This window comes from Diaporthe batatas (assembly GCF_019321695.1).
Source record: "Diaporthe batatas strain CRI 302-4 chromosome Unknown Contig00003, whole genome shotgun sequence".
In the NCBI taxonomy this organism is placed as follows: domain Eukaryota; kingdom Fungi; phylum Ascomycota; class Sordariomycetes; order Diaporthales; family Diaporthaceae; genus Diaporthe; species Diaporthe batatas.
The window spans coordinates 31,569-51,908 of NW_025408550.1; the positions used below are offsets into that span (position 1 = coordinate 31,569).

At 51.6% G+C, this 20,340-nt stretch overlaps 4 protein-coding genes across 4 annotated transcripts; 2 read left to right on the top strand and 2 right to left on the bottom strand.

The window, feature by feature from the left end:
• Window positions 1-2,427: 2,427 nt before the first annotated feature.
• On the top strand, window positions 2,428-4,929 carry KVR01_003000 (uncharacterized protein; the record flags this gene model as incomplete). Its single annotated transcript, XM_044794400.1, has 5 exons — window positions 2,428-2,755; window positions 2,808-3,288; window positions 3,347-3,482; window positions 3,535-3,710; window positions 3,766-4,929. Exons 1-5 carry the CDS (start codon window positions 2,436-2,438, stop codon window positions 4,927-4,929), a joined length of 2,277 nt encoding a protein of 758 aa, XP_044648015.1. The 5' UTR covers window positions 2,428-2,435.
• A 4,304-nt stretch (window positions 4,930-9,233) lies between these two features.
• Window positions 9,234-9,679, bottom strand: KVR01_003207 (uncharacterized protein; the record flags this gene model as incomplete). The annotated part of the gene is made up of 2 exons (XM_044787663.1): window positions 9,234-9,467; window positions 9,530-9,679. 2 exons carry the CDS (start codon window positions 9,677-9,679, stop codon window positions 9,234-9,236), a joined length of 384 nt encoding a protein of 127 aa, XP_044648222.1.
• A 3,123-nt stretch (window positions 9,680-12,802) lies between these two features.
• KVR01_003898 (uncharacterized protein) lies at window positions 12,803-14,024 on the bottom strand (the record flags this gene model as incomplete). Its single annotated transcript, XM_044785849.1, has 5 exons — window positions 12,803-13,439; window positions 13,504-13,610; window positions 13,685-13,800; window positions 13,867-13,948; window positions 14,010-14,024. The coding sequence occupies 5 exons, from the start codon at window positions 14,022-14,024 to the stop codon at window positions 12,803-12,805; spliced, it is 957 nt and encodes a 318-aa protein (XP_044648913.1).
• Window positions 14,025-17,278: 3,254 nt separating this feature from the next.
• KVR01_003602 (uncharacterized protein) lies at window positions 17,279-19,511 on the top strand. Its single transcript, XM_044791717.1, has one exon. The coding sequence runs from the start codon at window positions 17,654-17,656 to the stop codon at window positions 19,406-19,408; it is 1,755 nt and encodes a 584-aa protein (XP_044648617.1). The 5' UTR covers window positions 17,279-17,653; the 3' UTR covers window positions 19,409-19,511.
• Window positions 19,512-20,340: the final 829 nt, after the last annotated feature.

The window sequence follows — 20,340 nt, forward strand, 5'->3', positions numbered from 1 at the left end:
TTTAAAGTAAAGATTTATTTTTATATAATTATAAATTTAATTATTAATAATTATTTCTTTTTTATTTATAAACTTTTAGAATTATAAATTTAAAATAGTAATAAAGTGTGGTTACCTTATCTAATTATCTCTTAGTTTAATAGGTTAGCTAAGTAACTACTTTTAAGTAGATTTACTTATAAAGCTAATAAATAAGTGTTTATTTAAATAGAGTTAGAACCTTTAAAGGAATAATAGTTTTATCTTTACTTATTTTAATTAACTTAAAAAGTTTAAATTATATAGTAATATTATATATAGTATTTAATAGTATTAAAATTAACTTATAATTTATAATAGTTTTAACTTTTAATAGATTAATTTATATTAAAGTTAATAATATTAACTTAACTAAATTAAATATAATTTAATATATTAATATAGAAAGGTATCTTTTAATAATAAATAATATTATAAATAATTATAAAGTTATTATAAAAGTTTTATATAATAAATTTAATTAAATTAATCTTTAAAAGATATATTATATTTTATTCTTTTAAAACTTTAATTATTTACTTTTAGTTTAATAATAAAATTAAAAATATAAATAGTTTATAAGTTTTTTAATTATTTATTTAAAAGAAACTTTTATTATTTATTATAAAACTAATTAAAGTTAAAAGTTAAAAGTAGTAAGTAAGCTTTATAAAGGTTTTTATAAGTCTTTTATTAATAAAACTATTATATTATTACTTTTACTTTAAAGTTTAAAAAGTAATCTTTCTTTCTTTTTTAAATAACTCTATTTATTAAATTTACTTTATTTAATTATAAACTTTAAACTTTTATATTATAATATTTAAATAATATTTTAAAACTTAATTATATATTTATAAATATAATATTCTTTTATTATTAATAATAATATTATATTTCTTTAAATCTTAAATTTTAAATATTTATTACTATATAAAGGTACTATATATATTTTATATATATATAGATTAAAAACGAAACTACTCGAGTATATGCTCGATGTTTTATAGAATCTCTCTGCTTTAATTCCGAGCTATAGGCGCTTGCCGCTTCGGGGACACCAACTGATGCACCAGATAGGTATCCAGGGGCCGAGACTACTGATGTTATGCCGGCGATGTTGAAGGACACCGGTTCTCTAGTGCCGCGTAATCAAAGTTGGAAGGGCTTAGATCATATAATTTCAGCCCTATGTTATTGCAGATTGTGACTAAATCTGTCAAGTTCCTTCCACGGAGCCTCTCGTATTATGTTCACTGAACTCATAATTGTTTTCTTCGAGTCTTTCGTTAATGCTAGGATCTATCTTAACCCATTTCCTGTGACTACTTGCAGAGTGTCAGAGTACCGCCCGTGGCATTTCAGGATGCGGATGCCAACGCCTAGGTAGTGGCCGAGTTCCCGTGGCATTCCAACAATTCAACGTCCCGATACATCGAGATACATCCTGATCTCAACTTATACTACCATCCGCGGCAGGAGATTCCGCGGCCATTGTTGGTTATGCGGCCCGCCCTCCGCCTTGTTTGTCTTGCTGAGCCACCTGGGCACAAGGGCAGTACCCCCGCGTAGTAGATGTGTAAAGTGCAAATAGGTACTCCTTCCGTTAATGCCCTTTCTAGCCGCCAAGCGCGAATGGAGCTGCGCGGTGGGGATGCGATTAGTTGTAGCTCCTCGGCCTCTTACTAAGATGCAAGGATCTACTCTTGCAGTGGCTAACCCCGTTCTGTCCGGGGCGCTAAGTCGGTCCCATCACCCCTTTAATCATGTTTTCCAGGCGCCGTGCCTTTATCTGACACAGCGACAATGAACGACCATGTGAGCAATTGGCTCACTTTCCTATATTTTCCGACTATCTGGGTTAGCAATGACTTGATGCGACGCAGGCTCTTCGCTGTGCATCACATTCTTTTTCAAGGCCAAGGTCTCATCGTACTGGTGGACTTTTCTTTCTCTTGAGGTCCGAACCAGGCGCCTCGTCTGCTTGATTGATGGCTTGGTTACAGCGGGGACGGGCCGCGAGGATCCCCCCTCGGCTCTCGGGATGCTCCTGATGCTGTGTTGTTTGGCGACATTAAGGTTAATATGTGGGGGGGTTTATCACAATTAACATTGCACCGCCCCTCTTATGGCCCCTGCCAGGGCTCCCACTCGTGTGGGAATTCCTTCTTCGCCAGGCTAACTTGGAGAAGGGTGCAGGCCGAAAGTGGCCATCGAAATTTCCGGGTGTACTCCGTATTGTACATAGCTGACAAGTTCCCCGTTGGAGTTATTTATTACTGTCGCGCATGTGGCATCAGAGTCTTTCCGGTCCACGTTTGTTTCTATTGACTCCCTTTTTCGATCGACAGTATTCTCTTCCACCTGGCTGGTCCACTCAAGATTTTAGCCACCCTCACGCGCTCTTACGGAAAGTGATGAGAGGCTCCGGACTTGTCCTGGCGGCGGCAGCGTCCGCCCGGGCGGCGTGCGATTGGCAAAATGTCCACACCGGCGGTGGCGGTGGTTTCGTCCCATCGATACAATTCCATCCCACCGAAAAGGGCGTGGTTTTCGCCCGAACAGATATGGGAGGCCTGTACCGGCTGAATGACGACGAATCCTGGACCGTCCTTACTGATGCGAACGGCTTCGCCGACGACGAGAACTGGAACAGATGGGGCATCGACGCGTTGGCTCTGGACCCTTCGGATGCAAACAAGGTGTACATCACGACGGGCATGTACACAAACGACTGGTAATTTTCCCGGTCTACCACTCTCTCCTGACAAGGTTGCTGATGGCCACAGGGACCCCAAGAATGCAACCCTCGCCCGCAGCTCCGACAAGGGTGAGACCTGGGAGCTCACCACGCTCCCCTTCAAGGCCGGCGGCAACATGCCTGGTCGCGGGATGGGCGAGCGCCTGGCTGTGGACCCCAAGAATTCCCAGGTCATTTTCTTTGGTGCCCGCAGCGGCAACGGCCTGTGGAAGTCTACCGATGGCGGCGCGACCTTCGCCAAGGTGGACTCGTTCGAGGCCGTTGGTACCTTCCGCCCTGGCCCTCAAGAAGATTCCTACAGCGGTGATCTGCAAGGTCTGGCTTTTGTCACATTTGATGAGACTTCTGAGGCCCTCGACGGCGCCACTTCCCGCATCTTTGTCGGCACCGCCGACAACACCACCGCCTCCGTCTACGTGAGCACCGACGCGGGTGCTTCTTGGAGTCCTGTGCCCGACCAGCCGCCGCAGTTCTTCCCCCACAAGGCCAGACTGTCAGTTGCAGAGAAGGTGAGGTCACCCGCGTCGACCGTCCTTTCGTGTTTTGCTAATAAGAGGGTGTGTCTAGGTTATCTATTTCACGTACTCGGATGGCACCGGACCCTACGATGGCACCCAGGGGGCCGTCTACAGATACGACCTCACTTCTGGACGGTGGACTGACATCACCCCAACCTCGGGCAGCGATCTTTTCTACGGTTTCGGTAGGTTATTACCTGTCACACCGGTGAGGTGACTTGGGCTGACGGTGAACAGGTGGAATTGCGATTGATGCGCAGAACCCTGGCACCATTGTTGTCGCCAGCTTGAACAGCTGGTACCCTGATGCTCAACTCTTTCGCTCGACCGACGGCGGTGCTACTTGGAAGACGATCTGGAGCTGGGGTGCCGATGGCAATGTTGTACCCCGGTACACCATTGGCGCTAAGAACGTGAGTTTCCATGGCTGGAATTGACCAAAAAAAAAAAGAGGCTCACCAAAGATAGGCTCCGTGGATCGAGACCAACTTCCTCAACCCCGACACAAAGAAAATTGGCTGGATGATCGAGTCACTGGAGATTAATCCTTTCGACAGCAACCACTGGCTGTACGGGACCGGCGTTACCATCTACGGGGGCCACGACCTGACGAATTGGGACTCGAACAAGACTGTCACCATTGAAAGCCTTGCTTCTGGGATCGAGCAGATGGCCGTCACCAGCCTGGCCTCGGCTCCAGGTGGCTCAGAGCTGCTCATGGCCACCCTCGACAACAACGGCTTCACGTACGAGTCTGTCGCCGACCTCGGCACCGCCCCCCAGACCGCCTGGACGGACCCCTGGTGGGCAAGCAGTGTCTCCGTTGACTTTGCCGGCAACGATGTCTCCAAGGTGGCTCGCATAGGCAACACAGCCGGCTCCCCTCAGCTAGCCCTGAGCGGCGATGGCGGCGCCACGTGGGCCGTCGTGAACGCCACTGGCACCACTGCCGCCGATGGCACCGTGGCCTACTCAGCGGATGGCGATGTGGTCCTCTGGTCTACGCTGAACCAAGGCGTGCTCGTCTCCCGCGACCAGGGTAAGTTGGAGAACGCCACCCTCCCCGCCGGTAGCGTCATCGCCAGCGACAAGCAAAACAACACTGTCTTCTACGCCGCGTCCAAGGCAACCTTCTACATCTCCACCGACGGCGCCACGACATTCACGGGGACCCCGCTCGCCAACGTCACCGACATACGCCACATTGCCGCCCACCCCGTCAGGGCCGGTGAGCTCTGGGTCTCGACTAACGCCGGCGTCTTCCACAGCACCGACTTCGGCCGGACCTTTTCCGCCCTGCCCTCCAGCCCTGTGAACGCCCACGGGGTCTCAGTTGGCAGAGGCGACGACACTATTGCCTGGAACCTGTACGCCTTCGGCAACGGACCCGATGGCAAGAAGCTATATGGGAGTGTGGATGGCGGCGCTACCTGGGTGGACATCCAGGGCTCGTACAGCTTCGGCGCCCTTGATGGTGCTGCCCTTGTTGGCTCTGCCAATGAGGCCAACGTTGTTTACGTTGGTACCAACGGCCGTGGTGTAATGTACAGCTCTTGTCTCATCGCCGATTCAGCGGCTTCTCGCCCCAAGAGACGCCTCCGTGGCCGTCCCATGCGGATTGCCAACCCATAAACAGATGCCCCGAGCGGGACAGGAGGAGCTGTCAGAAGGGTTCTTTTTCTCTTGTAAATATACTTACTTTGTGCATATACTTCAACAAACACAGTCATTCTACAATATTTCGCTCGTAATTCCCGCTCTCAACTCTCTCATCCAGAGATTTTGAGAGACTTTCCTATGTGGTGGATTTTACACACTCTACAGGCGACCGCTGGCACTCATCAGGAGACTGGGATTCTTGGCACCGTCTCATCTCGACTAATAGCCGACCAGGAGCGCCGTCTCTTGCCTCGTCTCCAGCGCCTTCATCCATGAACAGCCAGGTTCTAGGAGGTTATTTGGCAACTACCTATGTCCTTTATTGCTCTGGAACCTGGCTGTGTTAGCTGATATCTGGGCCACCAACCTTGTCAACCAGGCCACCCGTTGTTTCTCATGCGACCGCGAGGGTCTTTGAATGGCTTGTAAATGCTGCTAATGCTGTTGAGTCTGAGTGAACTTGGCGTTGTGTGCCATCCAGTGGCGGGAGGGGGCGTGTGATTGAAACGGATTGAAGCAATTTCGTTGTAAACAAGCATTCTCTTACGAAAGGCCGTCGAGCCAGGCAGGCCCACCAAAAATAGCCAGTGGGAAGAGATCTAGAGAGGCATCGGCGTCCACTGCAGACGGTGGGCTGGGGCCGCTCAGAGAACTGCCCAGGTGTCAGCGATGCTCCCGCCAGACATGGCCGGCATGGACTGGCTCCCTCCGGTGCGGCCCCAGCTTCCCATGACCATTGCGCGCGCGAGGCCGTTCATGGCCGCCCAAAAGGCGCGCCACTGGTTCGTGCTGTTTGCGGACGCTATCCCCCGGATGCTCGCCAAGGCATACGCCTCCCTCTGCGACCTTGTGCCAAATGGTTTTGACGGCGGCGAATGTCAAGGGCAACGACGTTATTATATCGTACTGAGCCAGACAAAATATGTATCGTATCTGTGAGCCGGCATAAGGCAACCCAAAACGCCCGGCCGTGTTCGCGAATCCGGGGACCTGGGTGAAGAAGGGGAATAACTGGGAAGCAGCGGCCGCGGCGCAGACTAGTGAAAAGAAATGGCCTGGAATGGTACCTCTGTTCTATTCGCCCGCGGGCCTCGTGGCGCTCCTTATCCTTGCATGTCCCGACAGAGGTGGCAGCGCTGGGTGGCACGACTGGGCCTCGGCTGGATGATGGGCCGCGGGGATAACCTGGAGGTCGAGGACGGGTTCTGGAAGGGCATAACCACCGACTTTTGAAAGATTCCAACATTCTCCAGTCTGAGGAGCCGCGCAAGTCAGTTCTCCGATCCGTTGTCCACTACACGTTGCTGTTGATAAGAACTTCGTCAGCGTTAATGAAGGCTTTCGGCCGTTTCTCCCGGCCTGGGCTGCGGGGCCGAACCTTTGCCTGACCGGGGAGCCCTATAAGAGGGCGAGGGAGGCTCTGCCAGTGAGGGGAGTTTTGGTGACGGTCCCTCTGGGCAAGGCGGTGAGATTGCGTGCACGGCAGCGACGACGACAGTTCTGTCGTTGAGGTGATCGGCGGCGAGGAGAGAAACCCGCTGCGGGATGAGGGGATGAAGATGCCTGGATCACAGTGCTGTGGCGGTAGGCGAGAAGGAACTTCAGAACTGGTTCTCTCTGGAGCTGGCGCTATGTGGTGGTGATGATGTCACCCGCCGTGGTGCAAGCACTGGGCTGGGGTGGTTGACGACGCAGCACATTACGTAGGGCAGGCGACCGCTCCACAACTACTCGGCTCGGCGACGTGCTCCAGACTGGCGACCGCGGCCATGTTGATGGATATCGGCGACAGCAAGACGCAGCCGTTGCACGAAGAGCTAAGGACAGGAGTCAGAGGCTGGAGAGGGTGCTCAGGTGCCTAATTGCAAGCCCCTGTTCGAGATCGCAGATCAGTTGTCCTGGACGAGAACAAGCGTGAGCTCTTCTAGAAGGGCTTCGACGCTCAGGTGGGTCAGCACGTACAAGACGCCAGGTTCAGCTAACAGACAAGGCACATGTCGCACTTTTCAGGCTGACAAGATGGCAGCTGCAAGAGGCGGTCCCTACGCGTGTGCCCAAGCCAGGGCAGCGACAGGGTGAGCTCACTCAGGGCAGGGCTGCCACCGCCTGGGAGTGCTAGTCTGTCCCGAGGTCAGCGCGCAGATGGGAAAGGCTCACATCTTCTACCAGACGGCCAGCTCCAAGGTGGTCATACAATCCTTCGTGTACTCGTCAGAGCAGCGGCCCAGTAAGACCTTCGAGGGCACGGTTGAGAGGCTGCGCCAGGAGACGTCAGCTGCTCCTGTCGACAACCTGCACATGTGGAGTACCTCTCCCCCACCCATGGATCACGTCGTACGTCCTTCCGCCCAGGTGCCATGACACCAGGCAAGCCTTTGGCTTGGCTGACAGAGAAACAGCGACAGACAGTACCGCCGCCTGAGATCTAGTCCTCAACAGACATAGCAGATATCCCATACAAGACACATTTTGCCAAAGACATCGGATATTCGCACCCGCCAAAACGGAGGGTACACCCATAGCAGAGAACTTGAAGATTAAAGTACATAGTACTAAACTATAAGGGCTTTAACCACACTATATTTTTCCTTTATACTATATAACTATCTTTTAATTTAACTACTTATTTCTTCCTTAATTTAAAGCTTATATATAAAGTCTTTAATAACTTTATATATATCCTTATAATTCTCTTAAAAAAAACTTTAAATTCACTCTTTTCTTTAAGATTATTATACTTTTCTATATTATTAAAAAGTTAATAATTATTAATAATAAAAGTATAGACTTAAAGAAGGATAAACTTATTATACTTTCTCTTTATCTTTTATAAATTATTTTTAAAACTCTCTTTAAAAGTTTTAATATTTTATTATAAAAGTCTTAAAAGTAATATATTATAAATTATTTCTTTATTTTAAATTCTTTTAAAGTTAATTATATACTTAAATAAAGATTATAATATTAACTTTATAAACTTACTTAATAAAGATTTTATTATAAAATATATATATATATTTAAAAGGATAATTTTTAAATAAATTTTTAATATAATTTATTTATATAATAATTATTTTTAAATTTAATCTTATTATATAACTCTTTTATAATAATTAAATTATAAACTACTTTTATTTATAATTCTAATTAATATTATTATTATAATAATACTTTTAACTTTATTTATATATTATAAAATTAAAATTATAAATACTTATTATATTATAATTATTATTATTAATATTATATTCTTTTAAATATTAAATTTTAAATATTTACTATTATATAAAAGTATTATATATATCTTTAAATATATATAAAATAAAAATAAAACTATATATATTAAACTATAAGTAATTATCCTATAAAGTAATCCTATAGAATATTTTACTATAAACATTAATCCCATAGGACATTATCCTAAGGGAGGTTATCCTATAGGAGGTTATCCTATAAGAGGTTGTCTTATGAGAGGTTATCCCATAGGGCTTGGGTATACCCTTCGTTTCGGTGGGTGTGAATATCCGATCTCTTGCCAAAAACCCCAAGATTCCCATCCAACATACCCCTCGGACCCAGCGCGGGCGGCCTGCCCACAGGCCTCAAGCTTCCCAAGTTATCAACACGGCTCATCGCAGCCAGCCCCCCCCCCCCGGTGCGCGCCCAGCTCACCATTGTGCCCGGCCTGTCTATAATCCTCATCATGGCCACATACGCTATCCCATAAATCTGTTTTGGAATGTTTTGTTCTGGCCTTGGTGCCACGGATCTTGGTCATTTGTTACATTATACATGACACTATACTGGAAACGCCTTCCAGGGCCCGGTTTCCACTCTTGTATCCATTATCATTTTCCCCGGGCATGCCGTCGATATCGACCACTGCGCGGCCTAGGCTTGCCGTCCCGGCTGGTCTGTCTCCGTGGGCACCATGCGAGCAGGCCAATGACTTTGTCTGAGTCCAAGGCCTTCGGTGCTGATTGCAAGCCACGGTTCAACGTTAGTGCTGTCTCAGCCCTTGTCCTGCCCACGCAAGCTTTTCAGTATCTTGATACTCATAGGAGACCCAGCCGTCAGGGCTATGATTTCGTTCGACAATGGGGCACGCGCTTCCCATATCTCGCTGTCATCTGGTGTGGAGAGAGCGCCTGATGGCTGTCGGGGCGGAATGAGTATTCGATAAGTACTAGCTCTAGAGATGCGCCCAGTTGGGGTCCCGGGTCCCACGGTAATGTCCTGGCACCGTGGCCAGGTGCTAAGAGAGGCAGGCAGGCGAACTAGGCGAGGTAGGCGAAACAGGTAGAGACAGGTGAGAGCCGGCGAGACAGCCGAGGCAGCCGAGGGCGGCCAAGGGCAGGCGACAGCCGGTTGAGGAGACCCGGGCGATTGGGCCTCTTCATTGCCTCTGCAGTGCTGTCCTCCATGCCCTGCAGCATCGGGTGGCTCTCAGCAGCACTGATGTGGTTCAGCTTCTTGCCGAACATGGTCAGCGCCGTGGCCTCAAGGTTGAGCTGAACCGAGAGGTTAGACTTTCCTGGTTGCGGGCGGGTGTCGGTGCAAGATGAGGACCTACGGAGAGAGCCATGGTGTGCCTATCGTTGCCTCCGTGATAACGAGCTGGGCGCCAGTACCCGGAGTTGTCGCCAACGATGAGGGCGTTGCTGCAGTTGAACTCCATCATGATCTCGCCAGTGACCGAGACACCGATGTTGCTTCCTCCCATGACTCCTGGACAACAAAAGACTCGCTCTACTTGGGGCCGGCTGTTAGTCGTGTCCTGCCCGATTTCCTGCTGCACTGGTCTAGTTTTTAATTTTATAACTATTTTGATCTTTACTTGCGCCACTCCGCCTCACACAGAACACCCCCGTGTACCAGTGGTCATCCACTCGAAGCTCGCCAAGGTCCGGTTGACAACTTTCCAGAGCAAAAACATGAAAGGACCCCAGTCGCGGCCCACACAGCAGTGCATGAATCCGCACTCTTCACCTGAGGAGGAGGAGGAGGAGGAGGAGGAGTAGGACTCCGAGTGGTGGGACTCTGAGTTTACCATGGCCACCGGATTAGGGGGTCTCGGTGCGATGGGCTGGGGTTGGCCGCCGGCAGTATTTGTTCCTTATTTTGCGCGAAGGAAGAAAGAAAAGCTTTGCGGAACATTGTTCATCGCCATATCACGCATTGGCACCTGCGTCATAGCTCGCACTCCCCCTATATCGGCTGTGTAAGTGTGAGTCTGGGGGTCGGTGGAGTGTGAGGCAGCGGCCGCAACGCTGCCCGTGTGGTGAGGGAAGTGTGCCGGACCACCCTTTGACGCGTCGGCGCCACGAGCTGCGGCGGCACCGGCAGCCCAGAGGATGGGGTTCAACGAGGATTTGGGGGGCTCGGAGGAGTAGAAGCGGCGACCGCCCTCCTGCATCACGACGGCAGCGACGGCGCCGTCTCTGTCCTGGTTGAGGGCGTCGCACAAGGGGGGCCCGACGACGCCAACGCCATGAGCGAGGAGGAGGTGGGGCGCCCACGGCGCCAAGAGGAGCCAGGCACACGAAGACTCGATGAGCGGCGGCGGCGGCGGCGGCCACCACGATGCCCACCACCACGGCCAACGGGTAGAGCCGAGAGCTTGTGAGACCAACCAGTGTAGCTTCACAACCCTCTGTGTCGTCCCGTCCCAGGGAACTCGGAAGGCACCGTGCCAGGAGCATCCTCTGCAAATTACAACTCGGGCCATGATATCTTTCTCAAAGGGACACTGGGAGCATCCACTGGAAGCGCACGGCGACAAGAGGAAGCCGGAGGACTTTGAGCGCTGGAGGGGCCTCGCGAAGCTGGGCCGCTTCACTCGCCGTTACTAGGGCAATCCCTATTGGTTTCTTATGTGTGTTCATCGTCAGTGGCCCCGGTGATAAGCGCTGACTTTCTATGTGGAGTTGCCTAATGATCAGGTTTGGTACATCCTCTATAGACGGCCTTGGAGGGTCAAGCCAGGTGACCCTTGACCTGCCAGGGATGGTGAGAAAGACAGAGCGGCTGCCGGAGTGGATATGCAGATGCAGATGGCGGGCAATCCTGGAAGCTGATCTGAGAGTAGCCAGGGTAGATCACGCGGCTTCAATCAGGCCTCGGAAAATTATCCCGACATGACAGACTCAAGGCTCCCTGACCTCGGTCGGTGGCGGGCGATCCTCGGGCGGTGATCCGCCAGCCCGCCAGCCAGGCGGCCTTGCAGGATCGGACGCCCCGACGGATGACCGGCCCACGAACCTGCGCTCGCACACGACGCCGTCGGCGGGGGCCGGTTCGTGGCCTGCGCCGAGCTCATCGGTTTCGGCAGGTTCTGTATACTGGCCTGGAACTGGGCCTGCATGGAACCTGTCGGGGTCCCGCGTTTTCCCCGCGGAGAGACTACTGAAGACAGCCAACTTGAAGGTAATGGCAGGACGCCAGATTAAGAGGCTGGGGCCAGAAAAGGTGACTTGTGTATGCACGGGCACTGCCTGCATCTCGATGAGATACAGGGACGGTTAGCGCAAGCAGTTGCGAGTGGGCGAATGTCAGTACGAGAGTTAGCGAGCATTACAATTCTCAAGGTCCTGCCTGACCACCATGATCCGAGCTTTGCATGAGGTAGCAGCTGAGACGGGAATATAGAAGTCAAGTTAGTAACACCGGTATGGACTAGAGTAACCTCATGGGTAGTTGTGGCTGGCTCGGCTGTCTAGTCGAATCCAGATTGAAAGTCTGCCTCGCCGGCGCTCCAGGGACCTTGGGATGCCCGGGTGCCTGGGCGGGTGCTGTGGTCCGGAGCTGCCGTTTTATTTCCGGATGGAGGAGGGGGTGTGCTTAGGACCTGCGGTCTACAGTGGGTGCCAGGTGTGCGTGGGCTTGTTTAGGTGAGTTCCTAGCAGGCTAGCTCTTGACCTGGGCAGAGATACACGGTACCGCTCACGTGGGCCGGGAGCTCCGATGCTCGGCTAGGCAGCCGATCCCTGGGGCCGGTGAGGTAGGTGAGGGCTGGCGAGGCTGGTGGAGGCTGGCGCGGCAGGCAGGCAGGCGAGGCAGTCGAGGCAGTCGAGGCAGTCGAGGCTGGCGAGGAAGTCGATGGCTGGCGAGGCAGTCGATGCAGTCGGGGTAGTCGGGACAGACATGGCAGGCGAGGCAGGCGACGGTGGGTGAGGTGGGTGAGGGCGGACGAGGTAAGTGACACACGCATGCAGGCAGAGGCAGTCGCAGGCAGGTGAGGCTGGCGAGGCAGGTGGGGCTGGCGATGGCGACGAGCCAGGTAATGGCGAGTAAGGGCAGCCGATGGCAGGCAGAGGTAGTAGAGGCAATTTAAGGCTGGCGAGGCAGTCGAGGATTTGGGGGGTAGTCGAGACAGGCGAGGCAGGTGGGTGTGATCGAGGGCTGGCGAGACAGGTGATGGCGGGTGAGGTCAGCCGAGTTCAGGCGGAGGCAGTCGAGCCTGGAGGCTGGCAAAGCAGGTGGAGGCAGTTGAGGCAGTTGAGGCAGGTCAGGGCGGCGAGGCAGGCGAGGGTTGACAAGGCAGGTGAGGGTAGCCGAGGGCGGCTGAGAGCGGGCGGGCAGGTGTGAGGGCAGTCGAGGCAGGCAGGTGAGGGCAGTCGAGACAGGTGAGGGCCGGCGAGGGGTCGACATCGACAGCCGTATCTCCTGAGTTTCACCCGCCAGTTCCTGTTTCTTGCTTTCATGTGCTGATTCGCAAGTCAGTCAGCCCGTCAAAACAAGCTCCGCTCGCCCCAGAGCCCCCGTCTGTTATAAGGATGAATTCATTCTTCGTATTTCATTTTCATTGAACCCCAAGACTTTGATTTTGGTGAGCTACATACAGCTCTCAGGTGCTATCCGTCTTGTGAAAAATCCTTCCGATCTCCCAGATCATGCCCATAAGAGTCTTTGGAAGGACCCACGATCCAACGTGATCCGTTCCGTCGCCGTTGGCGGTGACAAGCTCCTGGGACTGGGTGCTGACCACGTCTTTCGCATCTCCGTTTCCACCAGCAGGTTGGTTGGCGGAGTCCACGCAGGACTTGCGAGCCGCCACACTGGCTGCCACGTCCTTGTCAGATGTGGCAAGAAGTTGTCGGATGGCAGCAGCCGCTGCCTCGGGGTCGGGCTTGCCGCGCGAGTTGAGGCGCATGCTGCCCGCTGGTTGGAGAAGAGTGTGCTCCGGGTGATTCAGGTTTTTCGGGTTGGTCGGCGCCTCATGCCTATCACCCGCGGGTAGACCCAGTCGGACATTGGTGCAGTACACGAAGCGCTCCCTCTCACTCCGCGACCACGACTTCCATACCTCACTTTCGACGCGGAGGCGTGGTCGTCCGTCTTTGCCCTTGTAGAACTCGCATGTCGCACCATCGAACGTCAATGGATCCTGGTATCGGTGCAATGTCACTCGAGATCGCTCGGTGTGCACATCGCGGAGATCCTCTTCTATCTGGTACAAGTGGGCGTCGCATGCCACACTGTTGCTACTAATGGATCAGATCAGCACAAATGATCAGATGCTAGGACACCGGCACGCTGGGTTCTTACCTTGGGGGTGTGCAGACTGGGCATTCGTTGGTGCGGCTGACGAGCGCCTGTCGGAGTGCTTGGCCCATGATCGCGTGACCACAAGAGCCAAACCGCATGAAGCTGTTCTGGGTCAACCATGAATCCGCAGTTGTCAGGTGTTAGAGAAACATTACCCTGGAAACGGTCTCAGCTCGCATACTGGGCAATCCTGTCTGTCGGCGTCGAGAAAGTCCTTGTAGAGGACACCACTGATGGTGTGGCCGCAATTTGGAAAGTTCTTCGACTCTGCCAACGCTGGGCGGTCAGCTAAAGGTACTAGACAAACCATCGACACTGAGCAGCTTCAAAGGACTCAGTTGAGTGGTGTGGAGAGTAACTAACCGGTGGAGGGGACGGTTGTGCCACCCTCTATTGCGTCTTTGTGAAGGGCGGGGGATGCCACTTCACAAGATTGGTTGTTGTCCTGCGAGAAAGACGGCGAGTCAATCATCAGAACGGCGTAGAGGCCGCACCAGAGGGCTTACCTGCGACTGCGACATTTTGTCGCTGAATAGAGTGGTCAGCTAGGAAAGATTCGAAGGCAATAATAAACTGGGACGGACGCAGGAGGAGAGACTAACTATGCACGTCTGTCGAGGGAGAGAGAATCTCTCAATTGATGGAATCTTTTGAGGGGCTGAGGGAAGAAGAAAAGAAAACATTGGAAGAAAGTAGGGAAAGTCTGAGGTGAGTGGGGCGAGGGTCAGTAGGTAGGTACCTAGGTACATATCTACCTTGGGAGGTAGGCACAGCAGCCCAAACGCGTGCCCCAGATGTGACTGCCGCGAGCTCGACGCGCCAGGAGCTCATCGAGGCAACCAGGGGACGTGTCTGCCCGGTGCCTTCCAACCCTGTAATTCTTGACAAATCCCAGGCTGCCCAGGTACCTAACCGTGGGTAGAGAAGCTCATCGTTCCCTGGCCTCTTGTCTCGTTCCCCAGCGTGAATCCGATCATGCTAGTATGAGTTCCCCCTTCGTCTTGAGCAACACTCGAGCTTTATCTTGCCCATTGCCTTTTTTCTTCCAAGTCTGCCGCCAGCATGTGATGAATCCATTGCCCATTTCAAAATCCTGCCAACGTTCCAGACGGGAAAAAGTGTTTCCCATTGTACAAACAACTATTTGTGTCCTTGGCTAAGTCTCGTGACGCCCATCCAAGCCAGGCCAGAATTCCACTTTCGTTTCTAACTCACAAATATATATGACGTATACCGCGCCATCATAAAGTGTTAAAAGCTCCCAAGGTCTAGACCCAGCATTTCTTTTTCTTTTTTTAAAGAGAAAAGACAAAGAAAACACAATCCAACAACAGTATAGAAAGAAGACAACACACAGGCACGTGGCCTCAGCCTCGAGACTGAATCAAGAACGGGCCCAACAGAACAAGAAAACCCGATTGTGTTTACCCAGGATGGGTTCTTGGGGGCAGCTTTGAGGGAGTCTACTTAGGTAGTCAGCTTCGACCTTCGGAATCCGTATCTTTCGCTTGAGCACCCCGGTCAAATTAACAACCTCAACGGGTCGCACTCGTGAACAGACGCTCCATGACCACCCCGACCACCTCTGAAACGAGTACGTATGTATGTATCTGCGTGAATATGAAGCACGGGAGGATGCTTCTCAGTATGTTACTAATAATTGCCGCCCTGTTACGGATAGGCAGCGGTTTTGCCTTTCCGAAGGCTGACGGAGCCACACATGTGCAGGCTTGGACATTCCTGCAAAGATTGCCCTAACGCCTAACAACCCCACAGGGAATATTGTTGACCACAATTTCTTGGTAACACCTCATATGGACGTAGGGAAGGATACTCGTACTCCTGCAGGCCAGCTCCGGCCAAAGCCGTCGGTCACATAATGCATGTGTAAAAGCTTGTTAGAATACTACCAATCTCGAACGTTTACCACTGAATGAAGGCGCCGCATATGTTCTATATGTATGGGGATTAGAAACGAAACTACTAGAATGCTACCAAACATACTTCACAAGCCAGGGCGGCGGCAAAGAAAGCATGACTTTCCACGAATATTTGTTCAGACCCCAATACCATTCGCCTGACTCAAACAAAGTTGTTAACTCAATCATAAGGAAGGTGAGCAGGTTCTGTGAGCTAACTTACGCTCATAGGCATAAACCGTAGACTGGGCCTATAGATGCGTCTACCCCTATGCCAGGAACGGTGTCCGCAACAAGCCCAGCAAGTGAAACAAAATAGTACATACCCGGATGAAGGATACACGCGGCAAGTAGTAATTTGCTGTCATACTAATGCCTTGAGGTAGGTAGTGAAGTGATGGCCGGGAGACCTTGCTGATAGACTTTTAGGTTTTTGGTTGAGAGTGGTTAGTAAAGGCACAGCTGATTTCGATATGTTAGGCATTTGTACAGGCAGAACTTGTAATATATATGAGCTACTTGAATTAAACATTGTCCCCGCTCGCAGATCTATCATAGTGATTCTGGATAGGAATTGTGTAATACTGAACTAGTTAGCGATGGAATTTCGAGGATTAGGACTGAATAACGGATGTGCCATACCTGAGTACGGGCTCTCACAAGGTTGTTTCAGTATTTGGATAGTAAATTCGGGCGCGGCGAATTCTCTGTCACAACTTTGTAGTTTAACTACAAGCACTGTTGTCTTCAGAAAATACTAGAGAGATACTAACAAAACGAGAGGCATAGATATCGCATACGAGCTTGTCGAGAGGCTTCCCACATTGCTGCACAAACCATAGGTGTAGTTAGAGGGATAACGGAAGTTGCGAGCCTGGCTCGGGTAGTGGCAACGCAGCCTCGGTACCTGCTCTTGGATGTCTGGTTATAATCTATATTAAAGGCTTTGTATTGCTGCATGTCTCTACTCAGCCTTCTATTATAATATTTAAGTGCAGGTCTAGTCTTACACTAGTACGAGTAAAAGTAGGCATCACTGTGGAATGCCATTGCATCTATGTTGTTGTTCGCCATCACTGGTATTTTGTTCTAAGGACACAAACTGGCATCTGCGGCATTGTTTATTAGAAGCTGGCCTTTCTCGTTTGGGAGCGTGGTGTTGTGTTATGACATGATGGCATTTTATTGTGGTTAGCTTGAGACAAGAAGGGGGTGGGTTGGATGAAGCTCTCCGGCGAAATTGAATTTGTTTGCTAACAACAGCCAAACATCATCTGGGCGGTATCTTCTGTGGATATGTCATTCGCAGATCGCGGCGTTGGTTAGGTGAGCAGTAGTTGGTTCCCGCGTGGCTTGGCTGGACAAAGCGTGCTCAAGTGGTCACCGTCATTGCTATTAATGATTAAACTGGTTGGTACCTGCTGGCGGACTGCTTTTTTATGAACAATTTCAAGTTTTCCCTGTTCTTTCTCTTTTCTTTCCAGGTCATGAGAAAACATTACGTGCAATCCTTTGTCTGGTGCGGCTTCCTTGACACTGATTACACAAATGGTGTTGACTCTCAACGAGTCAAGCTGAAAAGGTGTGTAAGATTTTCTGTCAGCAGTCAAGATTTACCACGGATCTCCCATTAGCCCCGCAGCGGAATTTCGGGACGCTGTGACGAGACGTCTCGCTAGGACGCTGCCGGCACAGCCAATCAGACCCGCCCCGCATGCTGATGGACCGCCCGAATTCTCGGACCAACTCGCACGTCCTCTTCCTTTGAGCTGTTATTCCCGCGAGTCGCGCGGCGCCCCCGTCCTCCATGCCGTTGCCGCAATATCCTGCGCCGTGTGCCCAACGCGCCAAGCCAGCAGAGATTCATGCACATGCACCTTTACTAGACTAGCCAGATACCATTATCTGCCTCCCACTGACGCTGGATCATTAGTCCTGCATCCCAACGGGCCGGGAGGTGAGCACTCGGGCAGGCCAGCCAGCCCACTCGGCTGCTGTGTGGGCGGCGCAGCAGGCCGGGATCAACTGGCAGGACCCTGGCTTGCCCCGGGATTGATCGACATACAGATTTATATAGATACTGGGGCGCGCTCCACTTTCAACCTCAGGTCTTCGAGATATTTCTCACCTTGGAGGCGGCTTGATTCCTCTCTCCCTCTCTCTTCCTTCCCCCTCCATTTCATTGGGCATCACCCTCACACCGAAGCAAGCTGCACCACACCTGCCAGATCATGCCTCACGATGAACAGCCAGCAGGTCTTGTGCAGAACGGGCACGCCAACAAAAAGCAGCATGTCAAGCCCGATGATGGCTTCCCCACCTACCAGCTCACCATCCTCGCGATCTGCCGCTTCTCGGAGCCCATAGCGTTCAACTCAATCCTGGCCTACACCTACATCATGGTGCAGGACCTCAACGGCACCGACGTCAATGCCTCCTTCTACGCTGGTCTCCTTGTCTCCGCGTACGCCGTCGCCGAGGCATTGACCTCGATGCTGTGGGGAGCAGTGTCTGATCGGTATGGGCGGAAGCCCGTCGTACTGTTTGGCCTGTGTGGAGTCGCCATTTCCAGTCTCATCTTTGGCCTCGCCAAAACATACTGGGTGGCCCTGCTGGCTCGGTTCGTTGGTGGCAGCCTGAACGGGAATGTGTCCGTCATGCAGACGATGGTGGCCGAGATGGTCAAGAAGCCAGAGCATGAGCCCCGGGCATATGCGGTCCAGCCGTTTGTTTGGTTCCTCGGCAGCATTATTGGGAGTGCGATGGGTGGTTATCTGGCACAACCCGCCAAATTCTATCCCGGTTTCTTCTCTCAGGATGGCCTTTTTGGCCAGTATCCCTATCTCCTACCCAACCTTGTCTCCGTTGCGGTCATTGTCGTTGCGGTTGTCCAGGGAATCATTTTTCTCGACGAAACGAACCCTCAGTTCGTGAAGGAGAGCCTGGAGCAGACGCATGCGGCAGATGGCGAACAAGATGACGAGTTTACCCCTCTGATGCGGACGGCCAGCCAGCCAAGGTCGATCATGGAAGAGATCCGCCACGGGGACCGACCCTTCATCGCCGAGGAAGGGCTGCCGACAGCGACGGATCAGCGTTTCGACCTGAGGCATAATTCCTTTGGGACTATGCACTCGATACAAGTACGACCCGAGCTCCAGGATCTGCAACAGGGCGGCCCGAATGCGGAAGGGCCAGCCAAAAGCGAGGAGAAAGCTTTCAACTTCGCCGTCGTCATGCTTATCCTTGCCCTCGTCATTGCTGCCTTCCATCAGATGGCATTCGGTGCCATTCTCCCCATCTATTTGCTAGACGCGCCCTCGTACAACTCGACAGTCGCAACATCGCCCCAGCTGGACCTTTCCGGTGGCATGGGCTTCAGCCTGCACGACGTCGGTGGATTCCTCGCAGTCAACGGCTTCATTGCCCTTTTCATCCAAGGCGTTATTTTCCCTTTCTTTGTCGAGAGCACAGGCGTCTGGCTGTCTTTTCTGATCCCCAGCATCCTCTATCCGGTATGCTATGTCATGATGCCGTTTCTGTCTCTGCTGAGGCCAGTGGGGCAGGGCGACGAGGCCCCAGACTCGGCAACCCTATCCGCCGGCATATACGTCACACTGTTCTTGCAGAACTTTTTCGGCATCATTGTCACACCTTGCGCTCTGATTCTGCTCAAGAACGCCTGCCCTTCACCATTGGTTCTCGGCCGCGTCAATGGTCTTGCCATGAGTGCTGTGTGCATAGCTCGGACGATCAGCTCTCCACTGGTCGGTGTTTTTTATGATGTGGGCGGGAGTGCCGCTGCTTGGTTTGGCTGTGCTGTGGTTGCAATCTTGGGCGCCGTTCAGCTTTGGTGGGTGCCTAAAGACAAAGTAGTGGGGAGTGGCTCGGAGACAATGGAGGTACATGTAGAGAGCGCGTTTGTTGGTCATCAAGAGGTTTCTGTTTTTGACGATGAAGATGAGGAACAACACGAGAGGACATGAATGAGGGCGAGGAACTCAAAGGCCGTCTCTTCAAAAGAGGGCCGAGTAATCAAGATAGCTCGTAGTAGTCAGTTAATAATCACCACCTGAAAACATGGTGCGCGGCAGCTGACGCCTTCACTTGCACCAGCTTACGTCCATGTCACCGGGATGAACACCTTGCAAACTTTTGTTCCATCCTGACGGAATCCTACCTGGTTATGGATAGATTTCAAATATTGGCCAGGGGGCCTCTACGGCTGAATCGAAGTACTAGGCATTCCAGGGACCGCATAGTCCCGAGTTCTGGGTGCGTGCCCGGGGTCCAGATCTTCGGTTGTCCCCCTACTCCTGGCGGCGCCGGCAAAGCACAAGCAGAACCGAAACCCACGGGTACCTAGGTATGTCGGTTCTGCGCATTCTTCCTCCTCACGGTCGGAAAACCTGCCGATGGAGGCCTTACTGCGGATGCGCCAGTGACCAGTTCCTGCGTGATCAAAGATGTACCCTAGGGTATGGATGAGTGAGGGGTTGGAGAGGCTTATTGCCAAACTTCCTTGGCTGCGCTGCGGGGCACAAACATAGCGGCGAAATCCGTTGGGCAGGATCACTACATCTCCATCCCATGGTGTTGTCAGTTACACTTTTACAATCTGCCGAATGCCAGGAACCAGCTGTCGACTGCAGGTGTGCCAGGGTGAACCATGTGGTATTCTTGGGCGACGCTAGATCAGACGCTCGAGCGGGCAGACGTCATAGGACTTGGTGATGGTAACAGGAGCAGGCTGCGGATTGATCTTAACCGGGGGTAAGATGGCAATTTAAGCTGTGGTGTTGCAGCTGCTCAGGCCATCTCAACGTGCCACAGTGTTAAAAAGCTTTGTAGTCGACGAGCTATAGTCAAGCTGCGATGGTCCGTTTTCAATAGCAAGATCGTAGGCCGATCTCCGAAC

Coding starts and splice junctions, on each gene's coding strand:
- KVR01_003602 (XM_044791717.1), top strand. CDS start 17,654: ATGCCTCACGATGAACAGCCAGCAGGTCTTGTGCAGAACGGGCACGCC.